The following is a 25,558-nucleotide window of genomic DNA, read 5'->3' on the forward strand; positions in this document are numbered from 1 at the left end:
ATAAAAAAAAAAGAATTAGGGTTGGAGGCATCCTGCTAAATAAAGGGAGGCAGATTTTTTAATTTCAGATTCATATCTTTCTGCTTGATCTACATACATGCAGGAATTATACGCAAGATTCGACCCCTTTCAATGTATTATTGCATGGGCCAAATCAATCACTGCATTTTCTTTATTTACTACACCAGATGATCATAAACAACGAAGTCTCTTGAACAAATCAATCGATTCAAACTGTTTTCATTCGATAATTATGTTTGTTTAAGATTTTCTACGCTTAATTCCTCATGGATTAGTTTCACCATTTATATAGCTGGGCAGCCTGTGACAAACAATATTTATTCCTCGATTATCGAACAGAAACAAAATAAAAAAAAGAGCATCAATTACAATATTTCACAAATATTTCTGACTATTGAAAAAAAAAAACAATCTCTAAAATTATATATAAAAAACTCCATGGACCAACGCAATTTTTTCAACGGAGTTGGTTTCAAGAGTTTACTTGATATTATAAATGTTCATCAGGAATAACATTGAGAAGAAGAGGAATGAAATTGTTGAAGAAAAGAAAGAGTCGACCTGTTTAGGGTCACGGTTGAACCTGTTTTTCATGAAATCTTGAATTTTTTATTATTATTTTGATATATTAATGTCAAAAATAAATTTTAAAATATATTAAATACATTAAAAGGCAATCCATATCTAATTCTCTTGCATTGGAATAATGGGAAAGCGATTTTTCCTGTACAATGTTGACTATTCTTCATGGGCCATTGAACAGCTCAAAAGCCACTTTCCCCCTTGCTGTGAGCAAAATTCATGATAGCTCAATTGAGTCGAGCAAAAGTTTCACAAAACTCTTTACAAATTTCTTATTTGCACGTCAACAGCTCAAAAGCTACGTTCCCTTCTAATGCTGGGACATGGGAGAAAGGAGGCAAGAGCAAAAAGGCCTATCAAGTCTGGGACAGCAATATGAGGACGTTCTTCGCAAGAAATGGATCAAGTTTCACATGCGTTATCATGGAGACTGTGGGGCCATGATTTCCATGCTTGGTCATGGAAATTAAAGGATTAATTTTGTACTTATGGTCATAAATATCTAAATATCAAATCAAATGTAACAAGTAATGTACATAAACTACTTGCCGGTCTGTTGTCACCAAAAAAGTCCGGCAAGCTTTTAAGATGGGGCAAAACTAGCATCAGCTTTGAACCAGTGTTATTAAACTTGCAGGGCTCGGTGGGTTGATACAACATTATTTTATTTGACTTTTTTTAAAAAAAATTACTCGATTCATGAACAAGTGTTAAATTTTTTATTTCAAATTATTTTAATATATTTTTAAATAAAAAATATATTAAAAAACTTATGAATAAAAATAAACTAAAACAGACATTGGAATGTTTCAGCGGCAGTTGTAAGAAATGACAGTTGGAGAGTGGGACCCGATGAGGTTGATAATACTATCTCACAAGTAATCACTCATTTCACTATGCACCTGCATTATATGCCACATCAGTGGAGAGACTGGAACCTTTCCTTATATAGTTTTACTTCTCCTAGTGCTTAATTGTTGCTGTTGTTTGTTGTTGTTGATGATGATAAACCCTTGAAAACAGCAACTTCAACAAAGAATTAAATCCCCATTTCAACCACATTGGAATCTGCTTTCTTGAGTTATTATTTTTACACCAAGAGTTCAAGGAAATCTTGAACTTTTACAAGGTTTCAAGATTCAATCTTGTTTCAAGGTTCAATTCAGACCAATGGTGTGCTCTTCTTGTGATTTTTAATATTGCTGCAAGAGGTAAGATTCTTGGCACTAGTGTATGTTTTTTGGTTTCTTACCAGTTCTGTAATTGGTCAAGTGCCCAGTTTTGCATTTCTGAGTTAGATGTAACAGCTTCCAGAATTTGTTTAAGATACTGTTTTTTAAGTCTTCAACTGTAACTGTCAACTGAGAAAAAGTGAAATAAAAAGAAGGGAGGTAACTGAATCTGATGTCAATGTGTCTGTAGAGGGTGAGACTTGAAATGGATGTATTGGTTTTGTTTGCTAGTGCATTTTCTTATAATAAATAATCCATGCCTGGTGTTTTAAGGGTTTGCTTCCCTTTTCCCCTTTCCCCCCTAATTTTTCCTGTTAATAGATGTTGCTTTTGACTGTTCTTTACAAGTTTGGTAAAGGGTTCGTGGTTTCTTGCCGAAATTTAAGGTTTACTTGAACAAAAGAAGATGGTGTTTGATGAGTTTTGGTAAAGTGATTGATTTCATACAGCTTCAATGGCAAAGAAGAGGTGCTGGTTTGGTTGGGTGAGGAGGCTATTTGTCTCTGAGCAAAAAACAAAAGCAGAAAAGGTTTCTTTTTTTTAATAACCTTTTTTGGTTTCTTTAACTGGGGATTTTGCATTTCTTTCTAGTTAATTTTGTCTGCTTAATCTTAACCATTTCAGAAGTCAAAGAGGTGGAAATGGGTTCTTGGAGGGCTTAAGGTTAAACAATGCCCTGCACTTCCAGCACCAGAGAGATCAGTCAGTGAAGCAACAGAAACGCAGAAGAAGTATGCTTTGACTGTTGCCCTTGCAACAGCAGCTGCAGCTGAGGCTGCTGTTGCAGCAGCTCATGCTGCAGCTGAGGTTGTCCGGCTCACCGGTGCTTCACAGTCTTCCCATCTTTTCACCAAGGGAGTTGAAACTTTGGCTGCCATTAAGATACAAAGCGCCTTCCGTGCATACCTTGTGAGCTCTCTGATATCTTTGCTCTTCTTGACCACAGAACTCCTTCCTTTTTCATCTTGATTTTATTGTGGGTTATGCTATATATTCTTAGAACTTCCTGAGTTCATATATGTTGTTGTTGACGCTGCAGATGGGTGTTAGAGTGCTATTTCTCTAATTCTCTAAGATAATCCCTTTTTGCAGTGCTTCAAGGGAGATCATTTTATGATTTGTGTATGCAAAAATTATTTATGGACGAGATTTTGATTAAGGAGATTGGAAAATTCAAATCACAATTTGAACTTTGAAGTCATTCTACAAGGAAATAATACTCCACTAGTATCTGAGAATGTTGCTGAGAGAACGTTTCAATCATTTGAAAATTTCCAACATGGAAAATTCATGTTGTGCCTCTCTTAATTCACGCATTAAATTAGTAAAAAGCACTTTCTGCAGCCTATTTCTTATGTTCGGAGTGGTTTGCTACTAGTCTGATTGGAACTTCTGTGAAGAAAGAATGAAGATGCTATAGTTTTCAGTATTGATTCGAATTTAAGCTCAAGCAGTTCTGGCACTATTGTGAATTGAGTAAAGCTGTGAAACTAATGGCCCTCAAAAGAAACATTCTGAACTTCGTGATTTGGGTTTTAAATGGGATTGAAACAGGCAAGGAAAGCTTTGCGAGCACTGAAGGGATTGGTAAAGCTTCAAGCCATTGTTCGTGGACGAGCTGTGAGAAGCCAAGCAATCATCAAATTGAAGCATCTGCCATCAAAAGCAAAGATGCTGTCAGAGGTCCAGTCAAAAGATATTGCCACTGCAGATGGATTTTGTATAAACAGTGACAATAAACAGGTTGTCAAGTCAAAGAAAGAGGTGCGAGAGAAGGAAAATAAGTTAGGAGAGATGACTTCACAGCTCTTCAAATCAAATAAGGAGTTGGCAGAGAAGGAAAAAAATAAGGTATGAAAGTTTATTCGAATCAAGTTTTTATGTTTCTTGGTCTCGATAAATGTTTGACAGAGTGTAGTCGAAAGAAAAAGTATAGCAAGAATGAGATTCTACAGCCACAGAAATGATTTTTAAGAGGCCATTTTCTTTTGTCTTTTCAGAGATTGAAAATACATACCGTTGGATGAGCTCTATGTGATTTAACACTATCCTTGATTTCTCTGTTCAGGGGAAGAACCATAAAAAAGATGCTCAACCAGAACACATGGTAAAATCTAATACCTGATTGACATGAAAAAGGCTGCATATTCAAATTTATGCATGATGCTGAATTCTGCTGCTTGATCCATTCAATTTGTTTTCATGGGCAGCTTGAATTCAACAGCCAAAGAAGTTGGGATTATAGCATGCTTTCAAAGGAAGATGTGGAAGCTCTGTGGTTAAAAAAGCAAGAAGCTAACATCAAAAGAGAGCGAATGATGAAATACTCATTCTCCCACCGGGTAGTTTTCTCTTAAATTCCCTTGTCAACTGCTCTCTCTTTGGCTACTGCCTACAACAGGGAACCGAAAATTAAAAATTAAGAAACAGACTTTTTCTGTCTACTGAAAACCAGATTAAGCACTAGCCCTTTTCTTCTCACATTCGAATTCTGCAACATTAACTTTTCTTTCAGGAGAGAGGGAATAGTCTACTGGAAGAATTGCTACTCGCCAAGGAAAGTGGTAGACAGAGTCATCAGATGGAACGATGGTCAAACAAAGAGGCCTTTAATAGAGAAAAGATGGAGAATTTGAAATCAACGTCCATCTCTAATCTGTTTACTGGTGATGTATTCAGCCCAGCACAAGTTAAGACCAGAAGCACTCAAAAACAAGATTTCATAGACGGATTGAACTCACCAATGTCCGCCCCCAGAAGATCATTTGGCCGAGCACGACCAAGTTTGGCAGGAGATGGTAATTCGTTGCCAAATTCTCCAGTTTTTCCAACTTACATGGCTGCAACACAATCTGCAAAGTTAAAGGCAAGGTCGATGAGCACACCAAAGCAACGAGTAGGATTTCAAGATTCTTGCCTTGACCAGAACCTGCCATATAAGAATGCACTGTCTCTTTGGTCTACATATAATGGTGATACGTTTGGCATTAGAAGAAAGAGCACTGGTGCTTCCCAGAATCTCTCTTTAAGCATAAACGGACATTACTGAGATGTCAGCATTTAATTTTCAGCGTAAATTGGTAATTCAAACGCAAGAGGTAAATAACAAAGGATTTTCAACTAAAATGTTTCTTACTCGGTCACCCAGCGGTTCAAACAAGACACTGAAGCAACTCCAAGATCAGGTCACTCAAGGCCTTCAAAGAAAAACTCTTACAAGGAATTTCTAATGACCCTTCCATATCTGCTTGAAGAGCGTTTGAGAGGATAACTTGCAAATCTCATTGCTGCGCTGGTAGAACTCTCTTCAATCTTTGAAGTCCGTAGCTAATTACTTTATTCTTTTTCTTATCTGTATTTCCTTTTTTTTTTTCTTTTTGGGTGGAATCAAGTGTGTATCTTCTCATTCAGTCACCAAGTTGTCATGGGAAAAAGAGTCGGTGAATCCTCAATGTAAAATTTGGCCTGTGTTAAGCTTGTAATGAAACTCTTTGAGCATGTCTGATCATTCAGCATTACAACTGAACATGTCACTGTTCAGTTTCTTCACGTATGATAGAGTTGGATCTGAATTATTATGCTGCTTCATAGCCATGGCCAATTTTTCAATTGCTATGACAAAATTTGCCTTCAATATTTTCAGGGCTATGCACTGTTCATGTTTTGTCATTGATAACTATATATTATGGTACAATTTGCTCTGTGTATCTTGCTAATTCACCCTTTAAAGGAAAGTTTTTTGTAGCTTGAAATTTACACGGGCTCTATAAATATAAGATAGAATGAGGTATAAAATAGAATAAGATGGTATAGATATAATTTATATTATTCTGCTCTTTAAGTTTCAGCCAACAAAAAGTTCAAGTGTGAAGTCTACCTTCCCATGAGATGTTGGATTCACAAGGCTAACAAACCATTATTCCTTCATGAAGTTGAAAATATGATGCTATATGAACCTATAATAATTAGAAATATGATGTTTCTTGCACAAAATAAATGGCCTGGCTTCTTCCCCTGATACACTTTTTATGGTGCTTCTACTCAAGTTGAATTTGGTACTTGGGCTGTTTACTTGGAAGAAAGAGCCCCCAGAATTTCTCGTATTCCGGTTGTTTCTGATTCTCGTCGAAAGTTGCGAAGATGTAAGTTTCGATAGGCCTTCCGGGTCTCTTTGGAGTGCCATTCTTCACTTGCTGAACCAAGTTTGTGTTGTAAGTTCTTGCATTATCAATGTTGGTTTCTGGTCCCCCTCCTGCCGAGGGCCAACCACTCTCCGATACGACGATCTCCAACGAACCGCCACCAGCCTTCTCAAGTGCAGAGTAAACAGCATCCGCCATAGCAGCAAAAAGGTTGTTGTATTCAAACGGTGGATCGGATACTGTGGTAGATGGATCAGGTACTAAAAGTGCAAAATTAAGAGGAATGTCATTGTTTTCTGAGTAACTGAAGTAAGGGTACAAGTTCACGAGAAATGGCGACTGGTTGCTGACCAAGAAGCTAATAATAGGCGCAAGAAGTGAGTGGTATTCTGCTTTGAAAACGCCTCGTGATGGAGGGGAGGACTCGCCAAGTGCGGCAGCGAAGGTAACAGTGGAGACTTTGATTTGATTCCCTAGACCAGCAGCTGAAATTGAGTTCTGAATGTTTTGCATGGCAGGGAAAAGAGCTGTGGCAAAATCATCACCCGGTTTCACTTCATTTCCAACCGCAATGTATCTGAATTTGACATTACTGTATTTGAGCACATTGTTTTGCACCCATGCATCTGCACTGGCTTGACTGGAAGAAATGCTTGGAAGGTCAGAATTCGGAACACCCAACATGAGCTCGATGCTGGAGCCTCCAAGAGCTTGGAGAGTTCTTGGGTTTGGATCATAGATTCTCATTCTTCGTATATTGTATTGGTTGAAAAGATCTACAACTTCTTGCTCCGATGGTAAATTATCACCAAGTGTTCCATAACAAACTCCCATTTGAGCACCTGCAGTCATTTAAAAGCTGTAGTTGATTAGTATCTCAAGACAGAAAGAGAAGGTTCAAAAGAGATAAGAATGTGTCAGTCGAAGAGACGGATACGGTGACATCAAATAAATAGGTTTTAAGATTAGTTTGAAGTGAATATTTTCTATATTTTCAGAACTCATTGTCTCCGTCTCATCAAGAATGTGTTAATTGCGCACATGTTTGTATGAGAGATGGAGGAATAGCTTTTCGTGGTTGTTTAGCAATGTGGTTGCGATTACTTTTTAAATAATTTTTCGTATCAAAATGCATGTTAATATTTTTTTATTTTTTTTAAAATTATTTTTGACATTAACCTATCGAAATAATTTGAAAACACTAAAAACATATTAATTTGAAGTTAATAAAAAAATAAAAAAAATTTAAATTTTTTCAAAAATATTTTTAAAAAACAGAAACAAACAGGCCCGAAGCGAGACCTGTTATGTGTAGGCAACTCAGTAACAGCCCTGCAAGCAGAGCTATGGAAATCATGGAAGACGTATTATGAGATGCACAGGATTTAGCCATGCAGGAATTCAGAGATGAAACAATAAGCTAAAGAGAGAGTACAGCAGCTATGATCAATGCCAACTCTTCCTCTTGGCTGCCCTTTTATAGGGAGCAAAACTTTCACGATTTGCACTGCCGGGTCAATCACTCATCATCAACTTGTATTTTGGGCAATGCATCGATATCATGGTAGAGAAAATGTATCCAAAGTAGACCGTAGTAAGGGGTGGAACTAGGATTATTTATTAGGGAGGTCATAATTAATATAATAAAATATAATATTTATTTTAATTTATTATACATGAGTTATAAAAAAAACATGTATAATTTAGTTTTATTCAAATAATTTACTACAAATATATAATGATCTTTGTATAAGGTAAAAGGTTCGTAGCAATATCAAATTGAGTCAAAAGCAAAAAAGTTAATTTCATCTTCATAATATATTTATCACTTTAATGTTGTTAGTCTTTATATCTAATAAATATAAACATACAAAGTATATAAGAAACATTACCTAAAGCGAAGTATTATTTATGTTCGATAAACTTTGAAAGAAAGCAAAAAAATAATAAAGAATGATTCTCACTAATCAACATGGGTTCTTTGTAAATTGAAGTGCATTGGAGTTGCTCAACTATAACTTTAACATTACACATTGGAGTTGGTTCACTAGGTTGCAAGTTATCAATATTTTTTTTCAAAAAAAAAAATCAAATTCTTTTTATTTTGTTCATGGTTCAACCTAAAATCAAAACATATATTGTGAGAAAAAATTGATAATTTGGATGGCTCCGCTAAAAACAAAACATAAAAAAATCCAGTATAATCAAAACAAACCAATAAAATATATATAATTAATTAGAAAAAAAAAACACTATAACAAGAATTCAAAAAATAATTGGTAAAACTAACAAATCTAAGAAAAAAATAAAGATAAAATGGTAGAATTATATAAAAAAAAACACTTATCAAATTATTAACAAACATCTCAAAACAAAACAAAAATAGATTTTAAAATTAAATTACCTTGTTTTATTTGATGAAAAATAAATTAATTGATGGCTCTGCTTTAATATTTTCATTGAAAATTTTTACTAGTGATTTATATTTATATTTTTGTTTTTGATCGATTGCAAAATTTATTGTGCAAAGTAATGATTTTATATTTACAGTATTTATATTAGGGCTGCGCAAATTAATTCAAAAAAAAATCAAATTGAAAAATTACACTTAATTACTGTAAGAAAACTCACATTTGTAAAAACCTCCTCCACGCTTTTATATATATTAACCTAGTATGGTTTTGGAAGGACAACGTCTTGGTTTTGTTTTATCACACGTCTTACATTTCGTGCATGATGCTCACTGCTCATATGGCACTAAGTCAGGAGATGCATTAGCATTATCAGCAGGGGCGGAAATGCATTATATATGCATGCATGGATGGAAGTAGAGGGGGGGCCCGAGCCCCTCCGCCCCTGACTGTAGTGTAATCATTTATACCTGCAACAAGCTGTATTTTGGGTGTGTTCTCCATTATATCAACCTTGACAAAATTCTATATACTTTTTTTTTTATTAGTTTTGATTAATATGGATGTCTGACCAGTTTGCGTACTTCGAACTAATCTTTACGAGTGTTGAAGTTAACACATACAATCCTTTCAATGCTATGAGACTTTGTGAGATTCAAATTGGTGATCCTTTATAGAGCAAACAGAATTTAAATCTTGATCAGTTGAACTACATTCCTTAAAGTTAAAAATCCTAAAAACTTGCTACGGCTTTCTTTGGAGATGGTTTGCCTTTTACTGGCCGATATTTTTCAAAACATCAACTTGGTATTTTTCATGTGATTTTTAGATAATTTTAATGCATAGATGTCAAAAATATATATAAAAAAATACTATTTAATGTATTTTAATCAAAATATATTAAGTGTGTGTTTTTGTATTGTGGTATATAGTGCTTTTTAAAAAGTGTTTTTTGTTTAAAAATTAATCTAAAATAATTTTTTTTTTTTTAACACAAACACATAGAAATTATTAAAAAAAACACTAAAAAAAATTATTATATGTTTTTTTCAAGACAAACACACTCTTAAAAACCATTAATATATATATATATCGCTCTCCCAAACGGTTCTGAAGTTCTTTACATTACAGTCAAGCATTAACTTTTGTTTTTTCTATTCTTGTTTTGTTTAAAGTTTAATATTTATGATATTCTCTTACCAAAACATTAATCACGTCATCTAAACTATATCTTTTTTTAAAAAAAAAAAAATTGGTCTTTGGATTTATACATCTAAGAAAAAATCTCAGAACAAATACTTTGTGGTATTGTTAGATTTTTCTTATTCAGATGCTTGGAATGGAAGGGAGACCCTGACTGATGCCACCCGCAAATCACGTTAGATGTGACCCTTGGAAGAAGGAAACTGAACAAATAAATTAATAGACTTTAATTTTTCTTGATGATATCAGTGTTTCTCACCGTATTTTTAAAACATTTTTAAAAAAATTAATTTTATTTTAAATTAATATGTTTTTAAATTATTTTGATAGGTTAATATTAAAAATAATTTTTAAAAAATAAAAAAATATTATTTTAATATATTTTAAAATAAAAAATACTTTAAAAAATTAAAATCACATTTCAAATACCTGAAAATGAATTCCTAGCCATGCCTTAATTATTACCTGGCATTGTGTCGACTCGTCAATTCCTATAACGTATCGGTCATTGCAAAGAATAATTCAAGTGGTTTCCATAATCGCACGACTCTGCCTTGTTTGATCTAATTCCATGAAAAAGGATGAGAACAGAGGAAAACTGGTATAGGACTTGCTGACAATTTTTTTTATATAAAAATAATATTTAAACGTTGTTATTATTTATTTTAATAAAAAAAAAATTAAATTATATAGAGATTGATCTGATGTGGCTTAATTGACTTAACATATCTAAAAATAATTTGGATAATCAATAAAAACATAGTTTGACTCAAAATAAATATTTAAAATGAGATTTTTTAAAATAATAAAAAAATAATTATAAAATTTAATTCTCAATCAACTTATTTTAAAATGATGAAATTAAAAGAAGAATGTCAATTAGAAAAAAAAATAGTTTGCCTCTAATTTTAATTTTAATATAAATTTTTATATTTTCAAATATGCCACAATAACCAAATACTAACAAGTCTAGGAATGAGTTTTTGGCAAATATAAAAGTGGTGCGCACATGGTTTGCCTCTAATTGATCGATTGAGTCCAGGCATGGTGGAATTATAAACCATATGAAAAATGGATGATTACTATATTAAATTAACATAAACAAACGAGAAGAAAAAACAAAGAAGAAAAGATAAAACCATTCCATGGTTAATTTCGTGCACTATTAACATATAAAAGACTAAAAACTGGTATTGTGATATTGGTTGTTTTTCTAAGTATATTTTATTTGGAAATATATTGAAATTTTTTTTTTTTTTTTTAAAATTTATTTTTGATACCAACATATTAAAATGATCTAAAATAGCCAAGGAAAATAATTTAAAGCCAAGAAAAAAAAAATTTAATTTAATTTAAAAAAACCATTTTGAAACATAAAAACAAATAGAATCTACAATAATTGATATTGATTTTACATTGTTTTTTAAAAATACTTTTCAAAATATGTTTAAATGGGAAAAACATCATCAACTTAATATTTTTCATGAGCTTTTAGATAATTTTAATATACAAACACTGAAAATATATATATATATATATATATATATATATAAACAATATTTATTGTTTTTAATCAAAATATATTTTTATAAAAACCACTTGCATTTCATGACCTAACACATTTATACTAAGTGTGTGTTTAGTATTGCAATACAAGATAATTTTCAAAAGCATATTTTACTTGAAAAAATATTAAAATATTTTTTTATTTCTTTAACACCAACACATCAAAACTATATATTAAAAAAAAACATTTTTAAAGTTAAACACACTTTTAAAAAAAAAAGCATATCTTTTTGATATATTAATAACAATAATAATAAAATATTAATTTAATATATTTTTCAAATAAAAAAAATATTTTAAAAAACAACATTTAATTTCAACGTAAGAAATTATTTTTCCATGAACAATCTTAAATGTAAGAGAATGTGCCTCTCTAAAGACTGGACTTTTAATCCAACCGTATCAATGGGGCGAAGGACTGCCTTCTTTTTCTTCTTCTTCCCTCTCATTCTTCTTTAGGGTTTGTTCACCTTCTTTTTTCCTGGGTTGGCACTAGAGTCTCCGTTCAGATCAATATTTTATAACTAATTAAAAGAGAGATTTAATCTAGATGATGTGCTTAATGTTTAGTCCTTCGCCCCATTGATACGGTTGGATTAAAAGTCCAGTCTTTAGAGAGGCACATTCTCTTACATTTAAGATTGTTCATGGAAAAATAATTTCTTATGTTGAAATTAAATGTTATTTTTTAAAATATTTTTTTATTTGAAAATATATTAAATTAATATTTTATTATTATTGTTATTAATATATCAAAAAGATTAAGAAAACATTAAAAAACCAATCTAAAACTAAAAAACTAAAAAATTTCAAAAATACAGTTGGATTGTAATACCAAACAATTCCAAATTAAAGGTTAATTTTGGATCATGTAGCCTTGCTTAGGGCAATGTGAACCTAGCTCTGTCTGCTAACAGTTTGATGGATGATCAGATCAAAGAATTCAATTCAACTTTATGAACGGTGATTGAGTAATACAATGACGAGGAGCTTGCCTGGATGATCGGTTCAAGAATTCAAGTCGAATATGCACTGCTTTGTACATTTGATTGATTAGTGTAATGTATCCTAATATTATTACAGGTAGTTTCAACGAGTTCTTATGGTATGATCGCGCTTGCATCAATCATCGAATTAATGATGTTTCTAGCTATGAAAATCCATCATGTTCATACACAGTAAAATAACAAATTACATTAAATTCTTCAAAATCATTAGTTATCCATCCAAGAATCTTGATCGCTCTTTAAGCCGCCATCAAATCTTGGCCAAAATCTTCCCTTCCAATCAACAATTCACATAGATTATATCCAAAAACTGCTAGGCAACATCCATGCTTTCAAGGGGATATTGTGTACCAGGTCTGAAGAGTGCTTAGACAGATGGCAAAGGCTGCAGCCATTACAGCAACTGTACTCCAGGGTGTCTTGAAAGACACTTGCGCCGCCTCGGCCATCGGCTGACCAGGGAGCGATGGTGGTTGTATTTTTGTGCTCGAAACATCATTCGATTTTCGTTGACATGATCACAAAGTGTTGGATTTGGAGCTAAGTCCGAGGCCGATTCGCGAAACAGCTGACACACCCTATCATCTAAGATTAAGGAAAAAGTTTGAAGCTAAGATTAAGTTGTTTTCTTGATAAAAGTTTGTCAATTGATAATTAATTTTAAGAATTAGAAGATTAACGTTAGATTTCTTCAAATCTAGTGGGGGGGTATTTTTTTTAATATATATTATTAAATAATTTATACCCTTCTCCCTTTGTCTTTAAAAGAAAGTTAAAGAGTAACAAAGATAACAGAAAAATTAAAAGTAAGAGGAGTGATTTGAATGATTTCCAACTCCATGCAACATGATTACCAGACGATTTTAGCCCTTCCAAATTTCGAATTTCCAGTTCTCCCCACATGCCGGCTTCTTTCCCACTCCTCAGGACCTCACTCGAGTTTCTTAGATTTGAAAATTTCTCGCGACTTCACAAAAGATAATTTTTAGTTACTTATTTCTCCCCAGATTTCTTCTTCCGTAAAGTTCACTCTCTTAAAGCCTCCAATGCTGTTTGCAAACTGATCCAACTCGGTGCCAAACAAAGGTCAGTCTCTCTCTCGAGATCTGTTTCACCTTTTCTTCTTAAGGGTGTTTCTTTCTTACACTTTGAATCAGTTATTTCATGTCAGATTTTGATTAAACTGTGATGTTTAGGAGAAATAGTGTAATTTGGAAGTTAAGTACAAATGATTGAGATTCTATCAATATTAAACTAAATAAAAATGGCCCAGATGGTTTGAATCAATTTAGGGCTTGAGTTCTATAATGGGTTCTATGAAAGTTAACTCTTTTGCTACATCTTTTGTTCGTGTAGGTTTTGTGGTGTAATTTAAGGAAACCCCATAAAAAGAAAGAAAAAGATTAAATATGAGTGATTTAATTTCTGGAGTTGATAATATGTCGGTGACGGAGGCGAAGAGTGGTGGTAATGATGCTGGTAGACTTGCAGAAGTGAAGGCGTGGCTTGCCTCACAATTTGATGCAGCAGGGAAAGATGTTCCTGAATTCGAATATACGCCACGCAGCATTGCTCATCTGTATAATTTAGCTTCTGCTTCGCAAGCGAAAACACAGGCTGCCAACATTGTTGCGAATGATTTTCGCCAGAAAGCTGTGGAGTATCGTGCACAAGGTCTTGTCTTTGGATTTTGCTGTCTGTGTGCTTTTGGTTTGGGTTATTGGGTTTATGTTTTCTTGTGTTGGGTTTTGATTTTGATATGTATGAAATATGATTGTTTGAGACTGATGACGATAGATTGATTTCTCTTTTGTAGGGGCTCTTAGTTTCATGTTGAATATAGCCTTCCTTTCCCGTGAACATTTTTAATTTCTTGTCTTTGGAAGCCATTGTTTTTTGATTTCTGATTGCAAGCAATGTGTAAACATAGGATGTTTTTTCCCTTCAATAATTTGATTGCATGGGTTCTTCTAGTTTCAGATTTTAGTAATGCACATGTTTTATGATTCTTATAAAAGGTGATGGTTCATCTTTATACAAATGATTTAATCCCACTACTGTTTCTTTTTTCTGAGAAAAAGATTTTCCCGGGTGAAATTTTATCTGGAATTGTATATTGACTTTTCTTTGATGCAATATTTTGTTGTTTCGTGGCTGTAGCTGCAAGGATTAGAGAGATACTCGAGAATGTGGGATTAGCACAGGAGAGTTTGCCCTCGAATGTGGTTTCATCAGCTCAAGTTCTTGCAAATGTAGCAAACTTTTTGAATATAAGAGACACGGAACTAAGCAGGTGGGATGTCATTCTAGATACTAAATTGCATCTTTGTTCTTGTCTTTTTAATGTCACGAGTTTAAACTGGAGAAATGCAAATAGTTTTCTTGTAGCAATGGGGGATCTTTCTTTAAGAAAGACTGGAGTAGAAGAGAAGAGAGCTAAAGTACAGAAGGAGTCCAAAATTCTCCTTGATTACACACGGAAGGCAATAGCCAGGCTTACCTATTTAAAAAGGTACTTTATAAAAACTTAAACTTCGATTTCTCTTTTGAGTACATTATAAGTTCTGTTCTATAACAGGTTCAAATCTCACATCTTTCAATCTATTTTGCTGCTCATCTTTCTTCTTATTTTCTGGATCTTCTCTGTTAGAACACTCGCACAACTAGAGGATGATGTACCTCCTTGTGAGGCTCAGATGGAGAATTGGAAGACAAATTTAGCAGTTATGGCATCAAAGGAGCGACAATATTTGCAACAGTACTCTAACTACAAGGTATTTGTTCTTTGTTATTATTATCAGGATAAAATTTACCTAGATGTAATAATGAAAGTCAAAACTGCCATCTGCTATCCTTGATAAACATTATTAGTGATTACTTATGTATTAACTATCAATCCAAGAAGTTCAATCTCGACTTTCATGGCCAGCATTTACGTAATCTTTTCTTCAAGATCTTAAGGCTGATGAGCATTTTCAATTCCTTGCGTGTTATAGATTGTCCTTAGTGATGACTGAGTCTAAAAAGCTGGAATTATTGTTGGCATATATAGGGATTTAGTGTTCTTGGCAAAATTCTTAGTGTTTTGACTCTACTTCTAAAGATCATGGGTGATTAAAAAAGTCTTGTTCCCAAACGGGAAATTGACACTAAAAAGAGGGAAAAAATAGGTAAAAAAAACAATCTTATTCCTCTTGATTTCCGAATATTTTACCAGCTTGCTTTAGTTATTGGAAGTAATCGAATGTGTGTCTCACATTCGTGCAGGCACTTCTTAATCGCGTGGGCTACACCCAAGACATTAGCCATGGGATGTTGGTAGAAATGGCTGAGCACAGACAAGATTTGGAGAAGAAAACAAAACCCATCATGGATACTTTGAGGAGTTATCAGGACTTGCCTCCGGTAATTCTATGCTCGGATTGATATGATATCTTTATCATGCATTTATGCTCGCTCATTTCTGGAAAGAAGATGGTTTATGCATTCCATTTTTGTTGCTCCAGGATAAAGCTTTAGCTACTCTAGCCATTGAGGACAAGAAAAGGCAGTATGCTGCTGCTGAGAAGTATCTCGAAGATGTATTGCAATCAGCCCTTGCCACAACAGATTAACGCACTGGAGGATAAGTTATTGTTGTCCTCTGTGTTTTGTGCTGAAGTTGACATCTTTTTGAGCCCATGGCCATTGTCTCTGTCTGTGTGTATTTACCATCTCGCGTATTTGGTCTAGAGCAGTGTCTTAGGCCATCAAAGGTTGTGTACAAGTTTGATTTATATTTAAGGAATTTTTTTTTTTTTTTTTTTTTGGCATTGATAACCATAGTTACGTGACCAGCCCAAGTCATGGATTTGTGAAATCAACTCGAGGGATGGTGGATGAACCAGAGTCTATGTCAAAATGATTTCACTTGTTTTTTTAACTCAAAATAACATTGTTATTGATAAAAAGTAAAAAACAACTAAAAAGAGTCATAAAAATTAAAGAAAAATCTTTGGAATTTGTCTATTAATGTGCGATTTGAATGTGTATAAATGTATATGAATAAAAATTAACTAAAATTGACAATTGATTTCTTTTTCTTTTCTTGGATTTTGCAATTAGGCAGTGTTATAGGGTTAGTTTGGCGCTGAGAGCTAGGACAATTTGTTTAAAGATCTTTGGATTTAGAGATCTTTGTAACAGTGACAACAAATGTTCATTTAAAAAAATATTAAAATTTTTTTTATTTTTTAAAAAATTTTATTTTTAATATAAACACATTAAAATGATTCAAAAACCAAAAAAACAATCAAATCTTTTAAAAACTCCAATTAAAACATGTCCAAACACCCCTTCACAAGGTTAAAAGCAAGTTACGTGCACTCAGCATGCAAAACAAAATTTAACGATTTTACTAACCTCACAGAACTTATTAGGTTAGACATCTAGATTTTGATGTTCAAATTTCGTATAATTTTTGTAGTAAAATTACAGATGGTTCTTCTAACCTTAACTTCCTTGAATGAATTTTTTCATATTGATAATCAGATTCATCTTTACTTAAAAACTTAAAAAAACTAAATTTTAGAGATTTCTTTCAATAATTTTTCTGATAAAATTATAGATATTTTTGTTAATCTTACATAACTCACTTAATTGGACCTTTCACACAACATGTTTGATGGTCTGATTCCATCCTCACTTGAAAACCTTAAAAAGCTAGATTTTTTAAGACTTTCTTTCAAAAATTATAGATGATTTTACTAATCTCAAATAACTCACTTGATTAGACCTCTTATACAACATATTTGATAGTTAGATTATATCCTCACTTGAAAATTTTAAAAAATTTAGATTTTTTAAACATTTTTTTTCAATAATTTTTCTGGTAAAATTCTGAACATTTTTTTAACCTCGAGTTGCGCCTCTCAAATAACATGTTTGGTACTTAAATTGCATTGCTAAATTTCTTAATACTTTTTTTTAATAATTTTTTTGGTAATATTCCGGATTATTTATATAACCTCACACAAATCTATTAGTTGCACCTCTCGGGCAATATACTGAAAGGCCTATCAAGATTCCAGGTCTAATCGCACTCTTATTATCTAATAATCAACTGATAGGACGCATTCCATCACAAATAAGGAGGTTTTCAGGTTTAAACTTTCTCCACTTATCTCATAACTTGCTCAATGAAACAATTCCATCCTCCTTGTTTTCTATGCCTTCTTTGCGTCTCTTTTTTCTTCACAATAACCTTTTGTATGGCCAGAAAAGTCCGTTCCTTTTGTAATTCATTACAATATATCGATTTTAGTCAAGAAAGAAAATTTGGAGTTCTTATGCTTTCCTCCAATGATAAACTGGCTAGAAACATCTCTTCTGTCACCTGCGAGCTGAAGTGCCTAGAGATTCTAGACTTGTCCAATAATGGCTTTAGTAGATTCATCCCACAATGCTTGAGAAACTCCAGTGATAGACTCTAAGTGTTTGCATCTTGGTGTCAACAATCTCCACGGCAAAATCCCTTCGATCTATTCAGAGGGCAACGATTTGAGATATCTCAACTTCAATGGCAACCAGTTAAAAGGGGTGGTATCCGTCATTTATTGTGTGAATTTAGAATTTTTGGACCTCGGCAACAACATGATAGATGACACCTTCCCTTCCTTTTTAGAAATGCTTCCAAAGTTGGAGGTTATTATATCTAAGGGCAAATAAACTCCATGGTTCTTTGAAGGGTCCAACTGTCAGGGACTCTTTCTCTAAATTACAGGTTCTTGACCTCTCCAACAACAGCTTGAGTGGTCCTTTGCCAACAGAGTATTTCTACAACTTCAAAGCCATGATGAGCGTTGATCAGGTTATGGATTACGTGAGGGCAAAAAGTTTATCTACTTCTTATGTTTATTCTGTAACAATGGCATGGAAAGGTTTGGAGATTGTGTTTTCTAAATTTCAAATTGCCCTCGCAACACTTGATTTATCCTGCAATAAATTCACGGGAAAGATTCAAGAGTCCTTCAGAAGCTTAAATCTCTGATACAGTTCAGCCTGCATGGTTTGTGAAGATGGTTGAAGACAGTGCACATCAAAATGCAAAAAGGCTTAGAAGAAAGAATGCTCCCAGAAATGGAGAAGACGATAGTGGTTCGCGAGGGCGGTGTGAGAAGGCAAGTCTTGATAATGCTTTTAACACAAATATTTCATTTTATGAACCATCACCAGTTTAGTTAATTAGCTTGCTTTGTAGACTAGGTCTATAATGGCAGCAGTCAAGAGCTCATTTTTTATTACCATGCGTGATAGGTTCGGGTTGCTATGTAGTTTATGGAATGCTTAATGAGGAAGGTTACATATCAATCAATGAAAAAAATTGGAAAAAAAAATGAAAAAACAAAACCAAAAACATAAAATTGACAAACAATTTTAAAAAAAATCATAATAAAAAAACCTACATGGAGAAACACTATAATAATTTACAGTGTTTTAAAAAAAAAAAATTATAAAGCTAAATTCTTAACCAACTTAATATTAAAAAAATAAAATCAACAAAGATAATTTTATGAAAAAAATTAAAAAAATATAAATAAAAAAAAGAAAAAACTATATAAAAAAACAAAACAAAAAAGCATTATAGCATTCCATAGTATCATATAAAAGTTTATAGTATTTTCGCATATATTTTAGAGTATTATGTGTCTTTTGTTTTCTTAAAAGATACTAAAACGAAAAGGAAAAAAAATAGTAAGAAAAGGATTAAAATAATGTACACACTTATGATACATTAAGATAATTAATTAAACTAAAAGTTGTTTGATAGTGTGATTATGATTATTTTTTAAAAAATATTTTATTTTAAAATATATTAAAATAATATTTATTTATTTATTAAAAAAAATGTTTTTGAAAGTAATTTATCAAAACAATTTAAAAAATAATTAAAATTTTATAAAATACTGTACGATATCTAATTTCCTCTGATTGAATCTTTTATGATAGTCAAAAGCCCACCCTGCTAGTAGACCAAACTTAAAACTCAAATGCCCATTTACAGTCCATCTCAGCAGGTGCCGTTCTATTGGCAAGACTCGAAAGCTAAGCCTGGACTCATCATCTTCAATAATCTACACTTGTAATCCTGCACACCAAGTTTCTGTAGCAATTTCTGCTAAAAATCTTGCAAGAAATGCCTCGGGTGACCCCAATCTTGCGGAAGGGTCGCAAAGCACTTGAGAATCTAGGCTTGGTCAAAATCCTGCAGTCCGAAATCAAACACGAACTCTCAACTACTCCCTTCCAGGTCTCTCTCTTAAAATCTCATAATTTTGTGCTAATCTTTCCATCTGGGTATTGGATAATGGTTTTAGTTTCCACTTAATAAACAAACCCTTTATTTTCTTGGTGTTTGATTTACCATTTGATGTTTGGAATTTATTAAGAAATGAAAAGAAAGCAAATGTGATAATGGGTTTTAGTGTTAGACAGTAAAACGAAGGTAATTAGGGTATGCTCATGTGGCAGAACGTTAGTGATGACCCATTACTTGTTTGGTGGTTAAGACAGTTGTGGAATTAAAAAGATGTGAGCTTGTGTTAAAAGTTGAAGTAAAGTTGGAATCTTTTCAGTCTTCTATGAGTATTGAAAATGGGTTTAGCGTTAAAAGTGCTATGGAGCTGGGTAGTGTATATTTGTGTGGAAAAGCAACTGGCAAAAAGATATAGTTTTCTGTTTTGTTAATTAGAACAGGTGTGAGTTTGTTTTACAAGCTTGAAGAAATTGTGTTTTTTTAATTTTATATGTTTTTAACATGGATTCAGGACAATCAAAGTGGTAGTTTGGGAGATTTTAAGGTGGATTGGGATTCATTGGAGTCGCAAGATGTGGTTTTGCGGAGAAAATGTGAGTCGGGTGAAGAGGTTGCTGTTTCAGCTTTGTTGGGGCAGGAGATGTTTGCAGAAGGAGGAATATTTCCACGGGAAGTTTTGATGAAGGTGTGTGTGAAGAAGCCTGGGTTGAACTCTGTTTTACAGTTTGATTGTGGGGTTTCTGAGAAAGGTATAGGTGGGTCGCAGTTTCACATTTATAGTGCACATTATCTCCGCTCGATGACAACCTGTCCCAAGCCTTCAGTTTACAGAGGCCCCTCATTCAGGTAAACTTTTCAAGCCATATTATGTATTTTTGTTAGTTTGCAGATTGTAGATAAAATTCTCAAGTTGCTTGTATGTGTGTAATATTTGCATTCCTGTCATTCCCATTTTTTGAATAATTGTCTGAGATATGATCATTGATTGAAGTAGATGGCATAAATGACAAGAACATTGCTGGATATATGAAGGTAGATATTTTCAGAGCAAAAATGTTTTGCGTTGGTGAAATCAATTTCTAAATTCAAATGGACCTCACTGGGGGAAATAGTGGTTGGATTTTGGCTTAAGATGAGATCTCTTGAACAGATTTTTATACATCTATGTGAATCTAGATGAGTTTCCCTTGGGAGCAAGGCTAGCATTGCGTTCTGATTATGATGATTTTCAAGGATATATTCTGTTTTCTTTATCTAAAAGTTGAAAGGAATTTATAGCTCTTTGCAAAGGATATATTCTGTTTTCTTTATCTAAAAGTTGAAAGGAATTTATAGCTCTTTGCAAAGGATATATTCAGTTTTCTTTATCTAAAAGTTGAAAGGAATTTATAGCTCTTTGCAAACCTTGAAGGTGAATCCCGAGTTATAATTTGTCTACTTTAGGGTAAGTCTTTTTGAAATGGCTGCCTTCTATGATATCCTGCTATTTGTTACTCCTTCTTTCTTAGCAATCACATCTTCTGGTTTGGTCCATGTCTTCCCATTATTCCTTTGCACTTTCTAGCATGTTAGGTTGCATTCTTAATTGCTAAAACTTAACCTAAGAGATACCTTAGTCCCACTTTTTCCCTTAACCTGATTGGATGCCTCGAAGCAGTTTATGTTGGATTGAATATCCAGTATTCAGTAGATCAATGGGGGAAATCTATGCATTATGCCAAAAAGGTCAAGGATTAACCTGACAGGTCGTTCCTTTTCATCTTTAGCTTTATCCATTTTCTTTTCACTAGATAGTGTGCTTTGACTTTACCTAGTGATCTTGAGAGTTGGTGTGTTGAGGCATTTATTCCAAATGCATATCATGATTTGGTATTTATTTTTTGCTGTTATCTGCATAAGCTAGAAACCGAAAGATGGTATAATGTAACATGTTTTTCAAGTCTTGAATGGAAAAATTGTATCTGGCAGGCAAGCTAAGTGTTTTTTATTTTAGATACCGGACAAAAAGAAAGATTCAATATATAACATCCAGGGGATCATCCTTTGTAGCAGGTTTTCTATGTAATGCTATCCATTTAGATACTGTACTGTAGCTTATGGTAGTCTGAGTAGAAACCAGGATTATATTGAGTGATGTTTTGTTTTTGATGCATACGTGGATTTATATAATTCTTGTGCATTTGAATGTTGTTGAATGCCCTCCGATTCTAACTGCAGTTCAAATTCCAAATCAACTAAGTGCAACTCTGGAACTAAAATTAATCTGTTCTTGGAATTTGTCTATGATGCCTTTATTGCGATATCAATTCCAGTAATAATGAAACCCTATTCCAGTGGTTACTCGAGATATCTTCTCTTATGCTTGAGGACATGTTCGTCTCACTTAATTCTTGTCTTCATATATCTGCAGTGATTTGGACTCTGATTTACAAGATGCACTTAAGGGATACTTGATAGCCAAGGGTATTGGTGAAAACTTAAATAACTTCCTCCTCTTACACCTACACAAGAAGGAGCTCGGTCAATATGTGAATTGGTTACAGAAGCTTGAATCTCTGGTGCTGGGAAAATTCGAGTGACTTTGCTTATTAACAATAACAGCTTTGTTGTGGTAAATGAGTCCAGTTTTCAGCTCAAATTTCATCGGAGAACTAATCATACAACTTCCAGTTAAGTTGACCTCATTGAGCAATTGTGATGGTTTTAAACTCAGAGCTTATAGATGCAACAAGCGGTGGGTTTCTTATTCTTGTTTTGAATAGTATGAATATGAACACGCTTCCACCATTCATTCCATAGGATTTTTAATTTTTTGATAGAATGGTAATATTTTCTTGCATCAGAAACGTTGAAACGTATTTGAACCAAGGATTACTGTTGCACCTTTTACAACACATCTTCCAAAACCATGGTTTCACCTTTATCGCCATAGAAATCAGCTTGTGAATCTTCTTTTCTTGGGTTGATATATATCCATGGTAATTAAGCTCAGCCTAGGACTTGGTTAAAGACCTGTGTCATGGGTTTGTATGGGCTAACCTATAAGTTGATTCAAGTCAATCAAACAAAGTTGTTTTATTTTTATTTTTCTTAAAAAAAAAAACAAATGATTTTGTTTTGCCAATAAAAAAGTCAAATTAGTTCAATTGTTAATCTACTGAGATGATCAAGAGTTCATTTTGGACTAAATGCGCGGGATTTTTTACTGTAGAGGCAATTATAGTTCATGCACACATAAATAATTGTTGATGACATTGTGTTGCACTGTACATTTGTCAAACATTCATTTTGTTCCTAATTTTTCTTTTCTTTTTTATTGTGATGTTTTAGGAAAATATAGAGTTGAAAAATGAGGGATTGGAATGAAAAATACATGGGTGGCGTGCTATAAATTTCAGTAATAAATACATTTTGGTTTCTAAATTTCAGTAATAACACATATTATTCAATTTAGATACCTCAAAATTTTTCAAGTTTGGTTTCGATATGAAAGCTTATTTTTCTTATTTTTAATCCGTAATTAGAGAGGAAAGAAAAAAATCATCGAATTCTAATAGTAAATGAAGAAAAATGTTATCAACATCGATTTATAATTGATATTTATGTTAAATGATTTTTTTTTATAAAAGGAGATTATATTTGGTGTTTTTATGTCTTGAAAAAAAATCCTATATATACACTCCTTGTATTAAAGAAAAAAAAAATATAACCGTGGCAAAACACGGTCAGGTATGTAATTGGTTTAATTTTGGTTGCAGTTTTTTTATACCCGGCTCAGGGCGAGTGGCTGGTCTGAGGTTGACCTTTTAAAAATGGTCGGCTTTTTCTTGCATTACAAGACAGGCAACGAGATTCTTTGTATTTCTGTTCATTTCGCTGTCATAATCTTCTTTTTCCCATGGCTTGTGTTTATCAGCCACACGGCAGAAGCCATGTCCGCGCTTTCAACTCTCTGCCAATTTTCTGATTCCATCACTTTTCTGCCGTCATCTTCGGGTCTCCTTTCTCCAACGTCTATTGGAAGTTCTTCCGTGCAAATAAGCGAAGAAAATTGAGACAGCAACACAAAATTTCCATGTAATTAAGAGATGTGGTGCTCCTTCAAGTCAATATCTCAGATATTTCTTGTGAAAATTCTTCTATATATATATATATATATATATATATAAGACCCGTGATTGAATGACGCTTGCCTCGTAGCAAGGGGCAAGTAAAATTTTCAGATTTTAGGAAGACTTCGATGCGACTTCAGATTTCTTTAAAATTATTTTTTATTTTAAAAAATATTAAATTAATGTTTTTTTAGATGTTTTATAACTTTGATGTGAAAATAAAAAAAAAAAAAAACTGAAAAAATATTATTTTAATATATTTTAATTTAAAATACTTAAAAAATATATCATAGACTATGATAGTAAAACAACGTGTGAATTATTGATTCAACATTGCATAGTAGTTGATGAAATATCTAATTTTGTTTTATTTTTTAAAAAAGGTTCAAAACCTTTTTCAACTTGAATATTTTATATGGAAAACAATTTTCAACTATTTATTTTAAATCTTTTTATATGTGAATTAACATCCTAGTACAAAGAGCAAGATTTCAAACAATTTGTCTCTAATTATCTTAATAATCCCATGTTTTCGGTGATTGATAAAAAACAATTAAAATATATTTATGGTTTATGTGACATCCTTTGGAGTTTATAGTTTAACTAAGGAGAAATTATAACTCCATAAATTAGGCTCACAGCTAACATGACTATCATGATCATTGAAACATTAATTTTTTTTGAAAGTTTTTTTATTTAAAAATATTTTTTATTTTTAATATTATCATATCAAAATCATTTAAAAAAACATTAAAAAATCAATTTAAAATTTTTTCCACACCAAATATATTTTTAAAACGCACCAAACAACCTATAAATTAAAATACAAATTCAATACCAAACATCCTCTAAACCGGTTGGTTGAGCTGAAGCAGAAAGTTTGTTGTTTTGCATTCATTATAAAACTTGCAAAACCCAAAAACCAAAAACAAATCTATTTTAACGGCAACGACTACTTCATGTAACTTGGATTATTTCCTAACCTTGTGAAGATACTTTGCTCACTTGTCGTAGGAATCCCTTCCAGTCTATATTGGCGGTTCGGATATTTTTCATTTACAATACCTTGTAAAGATATTATTTCCGAACCTGATATTTTAAATAATTTGGTTTGTAAAATTTAAACCAATAAATTTTTAAAAAACAAATTTGAAATTTTACTAGTTGGACCGGTTCTAGTAAAGTGAAAGATGGGTAAGAGAGAAAAAAGGGTCAAACTTGGTCGACCCGTGACCCAGCAAAGCTCATTAATGACCCCTCTTTTTTTATATTTTTTAGTTGGTTAGTAACTCTTTTCAAAGCTCACTATATAAATACTAGAATAATATTTTATTTTTTCAATATGAAATTTGAAGCCATTTAGTATATATAATCTATGTTCACAAGAAAAAAAATTCTCAGATTAATCTGAGTTGACCTGTGTAACTCGTAACTCAGCTCCTTGACCGGGTCAACCCCCAAGTTAGGTTTGATAATTATGATTTATTAGGGTAGGAGAGAGAAATAAAAGGAAAAAAAAAAAGAAGAAGATCACTAGCGATAAACCAAGAATATTTGAACTACATACACCACATATGAGGGAAGAGGAGATTGTAGGGGATTATACTATACAGCGAAATCCCATTTTGACCACCAAGAGACGCCGCATGTACCACCCAAAAGACGCGGCATCTTCCACTATGCAAGCACCAACAACTCTTTATAATTAAAAATACTATTTTGATGGTAACTCAAGACACTACCTCATGCAAACCAATATTTAACAAAAAAAAACAAATCAAAAGACTCTAATACCGCCGATCTCGATGCATTAAATTTCTTAGATCCAATGCTACATATGTAATTCAACTGCATGATAAAAAATGAAAATACATTTATACACCTACTAGAAACAGTTGATTTTTTCTACTTTTAGTGTCATTTTTATTATTTGGCTAAGGCCATAGATGCCACCCCACTATTGTAATAACTATTGAAACAAGTCTATG

The 25,558-nt window shown here is 32.7% G+C and overlaps 4 protein-coding genes across 6 annotated transcripts; 3 read left to right on the forward strand and 1 right to left on the reverse strand.

Moving 5' to 3' along the window:
* Positions 1–1,456: 1,456 nt before the first annotated feature.
* On the forward strand, positions 1,457–5,347 carry LOC118053074 (protein IQ-DOMAIN 12). Of its 2 annotated transcripts, none has more exons than XM_035064226.2 (7): positions 1,457–1,814; positions 2,194–2,364; positions 2,460–2,744; positions 3,390–3,686; positions 3,904–3,942; positions 4,046–4,177; positions 4,351–5,347. In XM_035064226.2, exons 2-7 carry the CDS (start codon positions 2,290–2,292, stop codon positions 4,882–4,884), a joined length of 1,362 nt encoding a protein of 453 aa, XP_034920117.1. In that variant the 5' UTR covers positions 1,457–1,814; positions 2,194–2,289; the 3' UTR covers positions 4,885–5,347. The 2 variants fall into 2 exon arrangements, with proteins under 2 accessions (XP_034920117.1, XP_034920116.1); XM_035064225.2 differs by having other exon boundaries at positions 2,222–2,364.
* A 137-nt stretch (positions 5,348–5,484) lies between these two features.
* On the reverse strand, positions 5,485–7,415 carry LOC118053075 (glucan endo-1,3-beta-glucosidase, basic isoform). Its single transcript, XM_035064227.2, has 2 exons — positions 7,280–7,415; positions 5,485–6,819 (listed from the first exon to the last, which is right to left on the reverse strand). Exons 1-2 carry the CDS (start codon positions 7,368–7,370, stop codon positions 5,873–5,875), a joined length of 1,038 nt encoding a protein of 345 aa, XP_034920118.1. The 5' UTR covers positions 7,371–7,415; the 3' UTR covers positions 5,485–5,872.
* A 5,547-nt stretch (positions 7,416–12,962) lies between these two features.
* On the forward strand, positions 12,963–15,968 carry LOC118053076 (AUGMIN subunit 1). Its single transcript, XM_035064228.2, has 7 exons — positions 12,963–13,250; positions 13,521–13,838; positions 14,325–14,457; positions 14,542–14,676; positions 14,815–14,938; positions 15,432–15,569; positions 15,671–15,968. The coding sequence occupies exons 2-7, from the start codon at positions 13,574–13,576 to the stop codon at positions 15,776–15,778; spliced, it is 903 nt and encodes a 300-aa protein (XP_034920119.1). The 5' UTR covers positions 12,963–13,250; positions 13,521–13,573; the 3' UTR covers positions 15,779–15,968.
* Positions 15,969–19,173: 3,205 nt separating this feature from the next.
* LOC118053077 (mitochondrial acidic protein mam33) lies at positions 19,174–22,546 on the forward strand. 2 transcript variants are annotated; one of them, XM_073409823.1, is made up of 3 exons: positions 19,174–19,452; positions 19,970–20,304; positions 21,116–21,862. In XM_073409823.1, the coding sequence occupies exons 1-3, from the start codon at positions 19,339–19,341 to the stop codon at positions 21,198–21,200; spliced, it is 534 nt and encodes a 177-aa protein (XP_073265924.1). In that variant the 5' UTR covers positions 19,174–19,338; the 3' UTR covers positions 21,201–21,862. The 2 variants fall into 2 exon arrangements, with proteins under 2 accessions (XP_073265924.1, XP_034920120.1); XM_035064229.2 differs by lacking the exon at positions 21,116–21,862 and adding an exon at positions 21,869–22,546 and having other exon boundaries at positions 19,178–19,452.
* Positions 22,547–25,558: the final 3,012 nt, after the last annotated feature.

Source organism: Populus alba, chromosome 6 (genome assembly GCF_005239225.2).
Source record: "Populus alba chromosome 6, ASM523922v2, whole genome shotgun sequence".
In the NCBI taxonomy this organism is placed as follows: Eukaryota; Viridiplantae; Streptophyta; class Magnoliopsida; order Malpighiales; family Salicaceae; genus Populus; species Populus alba.